The sequence below is a fragment of the Monodelphis domestica genome, chromosome 3 (genome assembly GCF_027887165.1).
Source record: "Monodelphis domestica isolate mMonDom1 chromosome 3, mMonDom1.pri, whole genome shotgun sequence".
Taxonomy (NCBI): domain Eukaryota; kingdom Metazoa; phylum Chordata; class Mammalia; order Didelphimorphia; family Didelphidae; genus Monodelphis; species Monodelphis domestica.
The window spans coordinates 70,673,982-70,687,478 of record NC_077229.1 but is presented as its reverse complement, the minus strand read 5'-3'; the positions used below and the strand labels follow the sequence as shown (position 1 = coordinate 70,687,478).

The following is a 13,497-nucleotide window of genomic DNA, read 5'->3' as shown; positions in this document are numbered from 1 at the left end:
CTCATTTCTGTCACTGGCTAAAAGTTCCCTGCTGCACAGCTGAAAGGAATGTTTAATATCTACACCAATAAGCCCTGTGAAGCACTTAAAAGCAGAAAACCAACACGCTTCCACTGTCACATTTCAGTTTGGACATCAAAATTAGGGTTTTCCGAAGATGAACACCTAAAGAGCCCTTGAGTCCAGGAGAGAACAGCTTATGCGCTTAATGAAATCCCAACTTTTTTGACATTTGCCTAGGAATTCAATAGTAGTAATTGGGGGGAAAAAGAATGCCTAACTTTTTACACAAAGCAACAAATAAAACAGGGGCCTAAAGTCTGCATATCTTTTAAATATGACTAGAGATTTTAAATGCCTTTTCATTTGAGGATACATTAATAGCCCCCTTCTAATTAGCTGTGTCTAGTGCCCTCTTGTACTAAGGAGCCTAGAGAAATTTTATTTTGACTCACTGGTTTTTAAACATAATACACGGGGGGAAAGCGTATGGAGAACATTAAATGTGCTTTAAAAATTTCAGCCTCTCCCTTTAAAGCAAAGCATGGTGTATATTCAATACAATCTCTTGTTGTTGGGATTCATTCTGACATTTTCTCCTGGAGGTTTGTGGGTGCGATGATTAGTATTTCGTTTATTTCTAGGTGCACCTGGTATAATCTCTGCCTCTCCATACGCAGGAGCTGGTTTCCCTCCCACCTTTGCAATTCCTCAAGCTGCAGGTATTCATGAATTTTGTGATCCTCACCCGTAGTTTGATTATGCATGCCCATTTCACTGTAAAAGCAAAATAAAAAAAAATACACAAAAGAACTCTCCTCCCCCCTTTCACACCATCATCACCACCACCCCCAAAACACTAAAACAACAAGACCATGCCCATGACAATTTAAAAAAACAAACAAACAAACCAACTTAGAACTATTCCTAATTAAACAGTCCTGAGTGCACAGGTAACTGAGGGAAAGCCAACTTCCTGGGAGAACTTGCTTAGCACCAGGTTGATAATTGAGGAGGTAGAATATTTGGAGGTTAACTTGTATCATTTTAATTATGACAGTGAGTTGTGAAGATATTAATGATTGTAGTCTCATGTTGGCGAGAGCCCCTCCTGCTCATCGCCAGTTAACTTGATAGTTTCTGTGGTTCTGGTTCCCTTTCAAGCTGCCAGGGGAGATGGCCTGAACTGAATGGTTGAAGTTTATTCATAGTAAATTGAATAAATGGCCTGGTAAGCAAACAGCATACATGAGATTAAGAAGCATGATGACAATGGGCACACCTAAGGACGTTTTCATTCAAGTAGTCTGTTTCCGTGTGGCAGTTCCTTATGCTTTCTCCCATTCGTCTTTGGAAATCATTCTGGTGCCCTTTGGGTCGTTTATCCATGCTGTTGCCCATAAGAGTGGAAGATTGTTTAACTTAACTACATGACAGTGGAAAACCAAGACTAACTCATTTGGCCTCCAGAGGGCCTGATGCATAATCTGTGTTAATGTATTTGATTATATGCATGGAAGAATGGCGGACTCAGCATGCAGTTGGTCAGTATGGTTTACAGACACGCTGCTTGGTTGTTTTTTTTTCCTTCTGTTTTGCACTCATGGACCCAAAGCTTTGTGCTATGTTTGACCGCATGTAGAAATGTAAGAATTTGAAACTTGGCAAGGATGTGTCTAAAATTTAACAGTAAGCATCACTGAAAATGTTTTAAAGTAATGAAAATTACTTAACACAGTATTAGTTTTTTGTAGGAAAATGGCTCTTAACCATTATCATTTGCATGGCACTGGGAAGACTTAAATTTCTTCCTTCAGCTGCAGCCCGGGAACAGTAGACTTATGTACTGGTTTTATATTGGTTTCTTCTCTTTAATTTCCAGGACTCTCCGTTCCAAATGTTCATGGAGCCCTTGCTCCTCTGGCTATTCCATCAGCAGCAGCTGCTGCGGCTGCAGCCGGGCGGATTGCCATTCCTGGTCTCACAGGGGCAGGGAATTCTGTCTTGCTGGTTAGCAACTTGAACCCAGAGGTTAGTAGAGCTTTATTATCCCCTTTTATTCCAGTCAACTCTTAACTCTCACTTTCTGGAAACCTTCAGAGAATGTTTCACTTTATCTTAAATCTCATTGCCTTTTACTAAGGATGCAGCCAAACTAGAAAAGTGAGTAGGGTCGGTCTTGCCCGTCTGAACAGCATTTTTATTTAGATTTCGGGTATAGCAACCCCCCCCCCCCCCCCCCCCCCCCACCGGATAGATAGCATCCATTTTCATGAATCCAAGGGAACCTGGCCTATATTCTTTTAATTTTCCAACTGGTGATGGTTCAGTTCTCAGTTAAACTTCTTTTTCATTATAATACTTTTTAAAAAAAGTAACATTGAGTATGAAGAGAGTCTTGTTCTGCCCTCTACACTCTCTGTTAATGTCTTTAAATCTTGCCAGCTTGGCTTTTGTGTACTCCTGCCATGTTTTTCCCCCCCTCTGGCCATTTGCTCACATTTATTTTCCTTTCCGAAGATTGCTTGGAAATTTTCTTATTCTTCCCCTAACACCTTGAAATTTTCAATTTTATAATTTTACTCAGAGTTGAAATATTTTTTGTTTTTCACTGAAGGCAATTTTTAAAAAGCAAATTGAGAATAATATCAAAAGATGCAGTCTAAACAAACTTGATATTTGGTGACTTTCTGTCCAAATAACTTGGACTGGACTTAATTTCCATTAATCATTAGGGGAAGAGACCTGAAATTGGTGATACTTGAAAGTAACACTTAGACTGCATATGAAAACGTATCGATTTTTATGTCAGTAATATATTGCCTCAAAGAGCTTGGATGAGAGAGTAATACTCAAAATATTTAACTCTTGATGGGATTAACATTTAATCAGTTTTTCAGACCATTCTTTTCATCTGTCTGACACTCCTATCATATACTATTTTTCCATAAGGCATGAGATAGGGCAATTGCTCTTTGAAGCACAGTGTATAACCCCTACCCCCACATCCCTTTCCATCCCTTTCATGATCATTTTGGTGGTCTTATGCACATATGAGGGATGAATGGAAACTACTTCAGAATAATTAGGAGCGCTATAATTACTCTTCACTAAATGCTTCAAATTCATTGTTCCTGGTCATTGTTGCTGCAGTGCTGGATTGGATTAAACATCAAGCCCAGTCTGCTGATAGAGTATTTCAGTCATAAACAATAATTATTTTTTTTTAGTGAAAGGAACCATTGACTATTTCATGCCTTTTTACATTTTTGAGGAGTTCTTTACTATCCATCCAGCTTATCTTTGAGCTAGAAAGACTGATAGTTGTAGTGAAGCTATAAACTAACAGACTTGAACCTTGTCATTCATTGCTCATGTAATCAATGTTTTTAGAAACTTATCTTTGTAACCAGTTAGTAAGAGACAATGTTTTTGTGGAGTGAGTTTAATGACATAGGTGAAACTTATGGGAACCCAAACTGGAGAAATTAAATTGAAGAAATATCAGAAAAGGGGGACTGGCTACTGTTTTGTCTTTTATCTACCTCCCCCCTTTTCCCTATAACTCAAACTTACTTGACTTATTGGTCTTGGATTGGAATTTGCTTATTCAGTGGAGCATTTACAACATTGTACTCTAGGGGAACTAAAGGAAGAGTGAGCTCTAGTTACTTGTTAATTGTTGACTCCAGTTTTTCTCAGCTTGCATTGTGCAGATTGTGCATGCAACATCTTTATAGTACTGCTGTTTCGAAGCAGTGTATTCTTTCCAAACCAAAGGGCACAAGGAACCAAATTCAAAGCAGAAATAGTGCTTTGTTAATCTTTATTATGAAAAACAATTTGGCATCTTTAGAAGTCACTCTGCACTAATATTGTTTCTTGCCCTCTGTGTATATCAAGTAAAGATACTTTTCTTTATCATTGTGTTCCACTAGATAAAACCTAATAACTTTCTGTAAATGAGTATTGTATAGAATATTCTATATCTTACTGATGGAACACTACATATTTCCTTATGTATTTACTGACCTGTGTTTTTTGCTACTTTTTTCTTTTCTCCCCTTCCCCTTTCCCAATTTTTTTTCCTACCCTTGATCCGGAATTTCTTTGCCAACTGACTGCACGGTACTTCTGCTTCCTGTTGTTGCTTGAAACAAACCAAAACCAAAACCAAACAAAACACACAATAAAAATTCCCCTTCCAAAAAACCCTGCTCTTCGGAAACCAACCTGCCCTTCAATATTAACCATCTTGAAAACTTCATCATCCATCAACCAATTTCGCCATTTCCTGCGGGGACTGCCCTTCCTCGTGGTGGACGATTTGTGCAACCTCCGCTCTCCCCTTCGATTCCTTACCTTCTCCCCTGTCCCTCCGCTGCCTTGCTCTGCTGTTCTCTAAAGAGAGTTACACCCCAATGCCTCTTTATTCTTTTCGGTATGTTATTATTCACACTTTTTATTACTTTGTTTTCATTTATTTGAGATTACTTTTGATGCCTCAGATGTCCAGTTGTTTGCAGTTTGCCATTTTGAATGCACAGTTTCATTTTGTATTATCATAGTTTTGCCTTTTATATTTTACTGTGGTCCCTTAGATGTGCATGGTTTACTGCTCTGCATGTCTTTTAAGAGAAATATTGGTAGCATGCTAGTTGATCTGGTTAGGTTTGCATTTTAATGCACTATTTAAAAGTTCAGTATTTCATAATTCTGCTTTGTATAGGTTTCTACGACTAGCAGAATAAGTAGTAAAGTTCGTTGAAATAAGACGTCATTGTGAATGGGATTTTGGTTTGGGTTTTTTTTTTTCCTTTTTGGGCTAATTCTTAGAACTTGTAATTCTTAGTTTTTCCCAGTGTGTTTATTATCTAAGGGTTCTCTTTGTTTCCTGAATTTTTGAAGGCGTTTATGGTGATGTCCAGCGAGTGAAGATCTTATTCAATAAGAAAGAGAATGCCTTGGTTCAGATGGCAGATGGAAACCAGGCCCAACTTGGTAAGACTGCTTCATTCATTGTCTGTATACTCTTGGGAAACACCCATTTTTTTTCAATACACCATTTTATAGGGTAGAAGAGGAAAGAGTCACCTTAGCCAAGGTGGCAGAATATTGACCTGGTTGTTATTTAATGTGGTCCTTCTTGAAAAGTTTTTTGAAACTTGTAATCAGGACTCAATAAGTTCAGGATACTAGTTTTATTATAAAGACTAAATTAAAAAAAAAATCTAAATATGCAAATGTTTTGAAATTGACCATATGTTTTTTAGACTAGAAGTTGCCATCCTAATTTTAACTGCTTTATGCTTAACTGGAATTATTACCAGTATTTTAAAGTTAGAGTAGCAAGTGTCTTCTGTTATAGACCATGCCTAGTGATTCTCTTCAAAGGGTATTGGATAAAATTCAATTTGTACTTGCCTAAACAACCTGCTCTTCTCTTCTCACCTTTTTTCAGCCATGAGCCATCTAAATGGACAGAAACTTCATGGGAAGCCAATCAGAATCACTCTTTCCAAGCACCAGACAGTTCAGCTTCCTCGTGAAGGACAAGAGGACCAAGGCTTGACTAAAGACTATGGAAATTCACCCCTTCATCGTTTCAAGAAACCAGGATCCAAAAACTTTCAAAATATCTTCCCTCCATCTGCTACCCTGCACCTTTCTAATATACCGTAAGTAATATCAACATTGATTGTAATATCTTTAGTGTTTACCCCAATGCTTTGTGTTTGACAGGTGTTTACAGAATTGAATTTTAGGCCATAGATCATAAAACATTTATATACATGACAAGTGTTAAAACATTGGACTTGGATGTCACTTTAAGAATAGCACTTTCCAATAGGAAGTGCTTTTTTTCAGAGCTTAGTATTGTTGGTAGCATGTTTTAATTGTCATCTATTAAGTCCTATTATATGAGAGGTGGCTTTTGAATTTTCACCTTTTAGGAGGAAGGGCCTCGAGTTTGAGCTAGAATGAAGGGTTTTTGTCAGACCAGATGAACAAACCATAAGAGTCTCAACTTACTACATTTCAGCCACCCCTAAATAAAGGGAACTGTCTCTTAGTTGTCCTCTTCCCAGTACAGCCAGAGAAAAGCAGCCTTGGATGGCTCAGTGGATAGGGGAGAGAAAAAGGAGCCACATCCAGTCTCCTGCTTGGCTATATAACGGGACAAGTCAGTTAATGTCTCAGCTTTCTAAGATTTTTTTTTTGGCTTGTTGACAGAGGTAAGATTTCCTGTACTTAAGGGGTTGCTTTCTGGGGAGTTAAGTAAGAAACTGACTATCTGTCAAGGATGGGAGATTGATTTTCTGGTTCTTCAGTGTTATTTTCCCCACATGATAGAGCATGGGGATGAAGTAAAGATAGCATATGATAAAAGCATCCTTTTCACTTTTAGGCCTTCTATATCTGAAGAAGACCTTAAGATGTTGTTCTCAAGCAATGGAGGAATGGTCAAAGGATTCAAGTTCTTCCAGTAAGTACAAGAAAGAAAGCATGGTAGGGGAGAGAGATGAGTGTGATTGTGTGAGCATGATCATTGAAATAGGACTAACCTTTGTAGAACTCTGAAATAGTTGGAGTAACAGAAGTTTACCTGTACCAAGCACTGGTCTAGATGCATAAGGAAACATGTTCCTGAGGAGAATCTCAACAGCTGTAAATACAACAGTAATTGGATTTTTTTATCTTGGCAGAAAGGACCGGAAGATGGCTCTGATCCAGATGGGCTCAGTGGAAGAAGCCATTCAATCCCTTATTGACCTTCATAACCATGACCTTGGAGAGAACCACCACCTTCGGGTGTCCTTCTCAAAGTCTACCATTTAAAATTTGGGAAGGCACAAGACAGAGAATGAACCTGACTGACGAGAACCCTAGGGTTTCAGCCTGGTCTGTAAAGGCTGAGCACCTGGGATCACTTCCATCATTCCAGATTTAAAAAAGCCACTTTAAAAGCAGCTGAAGTGACCTTAAAAGACCAGAGATTTTATTTTTTTAAGTGAAATCAGTTTACCTGTTTTTAAAAAAATTAAATCTAATTCACATTGTTAACCTTGCGGTGGTGGGATAGCAATCTTGGTGACTGTACAAAAGCTACATGATGAAAAATCACAAGTTAAGTTTACGCTTTTTTGGAAACTGCTCTGGGAATTTTCTCCCCATCCCTAAAAAGAATCCTAACAAATTTATCAGGTTTCACATTGATGCCTTTTAATTTTCTTTACCCAGTCAAGCCTTTAAAGACCCCAAACCACTGTGTGATCACTCTGTCGCCTGAGAGTCAGGATCTTGCAAAGTATGGGATGGGTCCTCTAACCCATCTAGTCCTGGGTTTTAGGATTATGCTCCTAATCCTGGATTCTGCTATCCTGTGCCTTAAGCTTTTTTTTTCTTTCTTTTTTTTCTTTTGGGAGAGTGGGGAAGCAGGGAACTACCATGGTGTATCAGCAGAAAGATAGGTTTTGAGCTTAGAGCATGGAAGGGGGGACGAGGAAGCTCATTCTGCTCAAGATTAGATGAGAAATTGGCCAAGTGGATAAAGAAAATATTGGGCATTGACTCTACTGTCCGTGAATTGTCTCATAATATACATAGTATCATGTATCTTTCCAATGTATCTCCATCGGTATTCTGTTTCCAGCAGAAGTCAGTGGGATTGGTTAGAAACATTCAATTGACCAAGCAAATAGGTCTGAGCAAGTCAGTTTTCCTTGTCATACATTTTTATTCTAGTGTTGACAGCAGTTGAGCCCCTGCCTTCTATGACTTGATCAAGCTTATTATACTTCATCATTGATTGAACCCTTTTGTAGATGAATCAGCATGAATTTTTCCAAATTTGTAGGTACATTTAGTGATTCTTGGGATTTCTTTTGTGGGGTAAAGCCCCTAGTTAGTGAGATGTTAAGCTGAGGCATATTTTATGACTCTAGTTTGACCTTTATCGAGACCAAGTAGTTCCTACCATCGTCCTGTTGCTTTGTCTTCAGCATTTGTTTGAATCCTTGTATTATACTTTTGATGCAGTTGCTGTCATCTGTGCCTAGCAATATTCCAGTTGACCAAATATTCTAATCTTTTTTTCATTTATATGCAAAAGATAGTTTAAGTAACTTTTATAGAAGAGGATTAAAAATGGTATAAGTGTAATCTAAATTTACTCTTGTGGTATTACCCTTTGTATACTGTGCTTTTATTTTATTCTTTGGTAATTAAGTGAAATTGTAGGGCAGGAATTTAGTTTTGATTTATCAAGCTGCGGTCATGGATATGATGAGGTTGATCAGTAAAAGGAATCTAATTGGATTGGAACATAGATTGGGCTAAGTAGATGTAAATGTTCAAAGCAGCAAACAACAGTGGCTTCTGAAGAGCTGGATTATTGAGTGAATTGAATGGACCCAGGCTAAAAGTTCTCTCTATTTTAAAAAAAAAAACCCACCCCCTCAGATCCAGAACTTAGAGAAGAAACATCTGTAAATTTTGCAGCAGATGAGTACATCTAGTGGGCTGAGCCAACTATGTTCAGGTGGCTTTAGAATATGGTCCTCGCTTCTCCTCATACCATTCTGCCTTCTATTTTCACACGATCCGATGTTGCCTTACATCTTTGTTTATCCTTTTTAACCTGCTTATCTGCAAAACAGAAGATCTCTTAATACATTTTTCAGGGTTTGTTTTTTTTTTTCCTGCAAATTGTGGACCAAAGTTTTTTTGTTTTTTTTTATTTGCCTTTTAGTGCTGGTAGTCATGATATTCCAAAACTCTTGGCTGGCTCAGCACTGAAGGTTTGAAGTCTTAACCTTTTCTAGTTCCTCCCTGACCTTATGGGTGTGAACTGTGCTGGAGGAAGGATGTGATGTCTGAGTGCGAATTTGGCTTGGGTTGCTGGCATAAAATGTGGGCAGTCTTCCCTGTTTCCATCTTGCTGATAGGGAGGAGTGGGTTATTAAATTTGCCCTAAGAACAATGATGTTATATTGTGACAGCCTTTAAAAATTGTTCTTTAATCCCTGTGCTGGTTTAACTGAGATTTCTCCCAGGCTGATCTCAAGTTTGTCATTTTTGCAGAAATAATCTGCTTTTCAATTTTTTGTTGTCCCCCACTACCCCCCACCCCATTATCCTTCCCTCATAACTCAAATACCTGGGATGAAGTGCCCCCAGAAACAGAATAAACTCAGCTGTCCTGCCCTCTTTCCTGGTTTTTCCTCCCAAAGTAGTTTCATGTGAGCCCAAGTGCACAGCTGGGGACAAGCTCTTAGAACTCATTTGGCTTTACTACAGGCTGTTTGGGATGCATACAAGGAGGTTGGCCTTTGTTATAAGTTTTTGGCTTTGTTTTAAGATAACTCAGCCAGCAATCAGGCAAGAGTGGTTTTTTGGTTTTTTGTTTTTTGCCAGATAGCAAGCAATTCTGTGGCAAGCCCAGCACCCAGGCAACTGTGGGTCTGTCCTTGGATCCCTGTGTTTTGCATGTAAAGAATGTGAGTGACAAAGGGTGTACATATTTATAATTTTTTTATACCTGTTGTAAGACATGAGGGGGCAGCAAAACCCAGTTTTTTTTTTTAATGGTGAACAGATGTATTGTATATTTTGATAACAGCTATTCCAGGTTCAGTATTGTGAAAGTGGGGGGAGGGTAACCACAAACAAATTCCATTGCCTGTTTCAGAGAATGTTTGTAATGCGAAAAGAATTGAATTAAAACTATTTTATAACAAACTTTGTATCTTCCTGTAGCTCTATTATTTACTGTTGGGATTGTAGAAAGCAGTTATTGGCCAGTCTGTACTTTGTGCTTCAATAAATTTCTTCCGTATTCTTTGCTTCTGATTTTCCTATCTTTTTATTGTGCCTGTTTTGTTTTTGTTTTGTGTGTTTTATTTTTTTGCTGCTGTTCTTCCTCCTAAATGTAAATCCAGCTGCCTCCCGTTTAGTTTAGTGGGTTTTAAAAAAAATTTCTAATTGCAGTTCTGGGTGTGTGTGTGTGTGTGAAATGCATAGAGTACTTTTGCTCCCTCCTAAGTATTTTGTTGGAGTGCCATCATTTTTGTACCACGCTCAAATTCAGTTATAAAAATGAGTGGATTTTTAAACTGCCTTGTCCATCTAACTGTTTAGCTTCATGAGTGTCTTGGTGTTTTAAAATAACAGAACATTGGTATCAGTGTTTGTTAGGGAGAAATCATTCTGGACATGGCTCCAAGTAACCAACCTGGTTGTGTACTTACTTCTGCCTATCTCTGACTTTCGGTGAGTCCTCTTGTCTTTGAGGCCCGGGCTCCATCTCTTGCATCTCTGGAATAGACTCTTCTTACCCAAAAAGAAGTGTGTATTATGGTTGTCCTGAAGCTGCATATTAGAAATTTTTGAATATTCTGCGAGTCTTTTCCAAGGGCAATATATGGAGTAAAGTGAGTAAATAATATTCTTTGCTAGAAATAATAACCATTTCATATTAATTCTTGCTCTAAAACTCCACCATCTTGGAGCATCTTCACATAGGGATTGGCTTTGCATCCATTTATTCAATGTTTGTTGAAGCTTTTCATAATTTTGTGGACTTTCCTGTGTTGGATACCACGAGTCTTTAAGATGTTAAGACTTTAGGCATCAGATAAGAATTTAGAATAAAAATACTTCAGGGGATCTTATAATTAGACCTATCTAAATCTTCCTAAATGAAAGCTTTCATTCCATTTCAAAAATTTGCTTTATGAGCAAAATCACGAATTTTTTACTAAACCCCCAAAATGGATTATTGTGGAATCGCATCCAAACCTAGCTAGAAAAGAATTCTGAGGCTATTGGTGTCTTATCTCAGGCATGATGAGGGAAGCTGGACTGCCTCCTGTGTAAACAAGTAATGGTTTTCTGAGAGGATAGCAATTACTCAGGAGGAAAAAAGTCCCGAAAGTGATATTTGAGCTACAGCTTAAAAACTGGGAAGATAAAACTTTAAATGATTCTTTAAGTAGGCCCATCAGACCTAGACCTTGATATCACCCCGGAAGGTTCCCTTTTTTTTTTTATCAGAGATTGAAGCTTGGCAATGCATGAATGTTCATACTTGCATCTGTGGTGACTTTTTGATCTAGTAGTCCACCCTGGTCACCAAACAATAGTAGCTACAGAGGGGACCTTTTCTCCAGATTTGGAGATCTCTACTCCCACCTTCCCTTTTTTTTTCCCCCTAAGCTGTTCCTATATGTGTTCCTAAGGTGTTCCTATATGGCTTCAACAGAAGTCAGGATGCCAGCGTTTGGTGAGCTACTGATTCAGGGGGAGTGGAAAGGGGCTTCCTGAATATAAAAGGGATTAGTCAGTTTTCCTCTGGCTCCTCAGTCATAAGATAGATTTGATTCTCTTTGCTGTCTCCAAATCCTATAATTCTATAGTTCTACCTGAGGCATAACATCTTTTCCCAGACAGGTTATGCCCCACTTCCTTACTGCTCCCAAACCCAGCAGTTCTACCTCCTAATTAATACAGATGGGGAAACTATTGGGAGGGGGCACATGCATTTCACATGGATCAGGGGACTTTTAAAATGTTCACTGACCTCTGACTGTCATGCCAGTAACAAAATTGACTAGCAGAGATTAAAATTTCCATTAGTGGATAATGGGGCTAAAGGACCTCAAAGCTAAAGAAGTTAAATAGAAATGGGAGTCTCCATAAAACTAGGCTCTAGAATATACAGTAATGGTCTGGAAATAAAATACTACATGGTCTGGAGTCAGGGAAGGCCTTTAGAAGAGAAGGCTTTTACAGCTGACTTGGAAGGCAATTTAGTTGGCCAAGGAATAGTTTTCCAGGTGGATTCCAGTCCCAGTTTTAGCCGACTACCCCTTAAACTATTAGTATGATGGCATGGCACTCGACCACATTAAATTCTTTAAAACATGCCAGGCACTGTATTAAGAGTTTGAGTTGTACTTGGCCAGTATGACGAAGACCCAGGTAATGTGAATGTTGGGTAAAGGGGAAAGAAGGCTAGTTTGAGGATTTGTAGAATGAATGGTATCTCCTATAACCTATTCAGTAGAGGTGGAAGCGAGGCAGGAAGAAAAGTTCCAACTTCAAATATGGAGATATTTGAAGGGGATGTTGGGTAGTGATACAACTTTGCCAGAGAATAAGGAAGCAAGTCAAGCAACAGGTTCTGCTGGGAAAAATAAGATTTGCAATGTAAATTCAGTGTTTGCCAATAAAGGAGCCATTGAAAGTTGAGATGAGATCTGGTATATATGGATAAAAGGATTCTGGCATTTGTGTGGAGAATAACCTCTGATTAAATACCTGGCCATCTCTCCTTTCCCCTCTGGCTAGAGGGAAGGACCACAGGCCCAAGGGGCTCAACTTCACTGCTTTTTGCATTGTTTGGCCTTCTCCATCAAGTCGTCCCAAGGTATTCTTCCCCCACCACTTTTGCCTGTTTTTCAATTTCCATATAGTTGTAAGCTCCTTCAAGTCAGGGACTTTCCCCCCAAACTTCCATTTATATCCTCAACATTTAACACAAGGCTTGGCACTTAGTAGGTGCTTATTGACTAAATGTCTAAGTTACACAGGGTATGTGTGCAAACGTGTATAATAAACAAGCATTTTTGTGTTTTTTTCTCCCATGGTTTTAGTCATGTCTAGCTTTTTGTGACCCCATTTGATGTTTTCTTAGCAAAGATACTAAAGTGCTTTGCTGTTTCCCTGTCCTGCCCATTCAACAGATAGAAATTGAGGTAAACAGGGTTAAATGACTACCCTAGAATCATAACAGAACATTCATAAACCAACTTATGTGCAAAAATAATAGCATTGCCTAGAGACAAATTATAACTATGATTCACTTCTGATGGTGCCCCAGAAGCTTAGACAAGAAAATTAAGCATATTTAGACTATGTAAGAATGTGCATCATTTCACATGCAATTACATGCAGGCATATTTACTTATGTAAGTTTTCTTACCTGTCTAAGTGTAATCTAAACTTTCCTGCAACATGTATACACTGGACTTTGCTGTGATCTAGGTTTTAAGAATATTTTTATTTTTTCAATTCTTATCATTGAGTTCCAAATTCCTTCTCTCATCTCATCTTCCTTCCCTTCTTGAGAAGGCCAGGACTTTGATTTAGGTTCTACATGTGCAGTCATGTAAAATATTTCCATGTTATCCATGTTGAAAAAGCACAGGTGGAGGGAGCAGAGAAACAACAAGAAAAATAAGTCGAAGGCTCTGCCAATTCTTTCTCTAGAGCAGTGGTTCTCCACCTTTCTTATGCTGTGACCCCGCAATACAGCTCCTCATGTTGCAGTGACCCCAAACCAAAAAATTATTTTGGTGGCGACTTCAAAACTAATTTTGCTACAGTTATGATTCAGAATGTAAATACCTGAAATGCATTATGGATTCTCATTGCTACAAATTGAGAGGTTGAGAACCGCTGCTCTGGAGGGTAAATAGCATTTTTGTTTAAACC

General features: G+C 38.5%; 1 protein-coding gene across 5 annotated transcripts in view; it reads left to right on the top strand.

Annotated features, from left to right (window-relative positions):
* PTBP1 (polypyrimidine tract binding protein 1) overlaps positions 1-9,852 on the top strand; it is a 29,053-nt gene extending 19,201 nt beyond the window's left edge. For 4 of the 5 annotated variants that reach the window (XM_001375547.5, XM_056822074.1, XM_007489418.3 and 1 more), the window contains 7 exons: positions 645-722; positions 1,883-2,031; positions 4,408-4,441; positions 4,909-5,001; positions 5,462-5,678; positions 6,410-6,487; positions 6,708-9,852. In XM_001375547.5, the coding sequence (XP_001375584.2) occupies positions 645-722; positions 1,883-2,031; positions 4,408-4,441; positions 4,909-5,001; positions 5,462-5,678; positions 6,410-6,487; positions 6,708-6,840 (782 nt within the window). In that variant the 3' untranslated portion in view covers positions 6,841-9,852. The remainder of the gene's footprint in view (positions 1-644; positions 723-1,882; positions 2,032-4,407; positions 4,442-4,908; positions 5,002-5,461; positions 5,679-6,409; positions 6,488-6,707) is intronic. The other variant, XM_007489417.3, reaches the window with a different exon arrangement.
* The last annotated feature ends 3,645 nt before the right edge of the window (positions 9,853-13,497 follow it).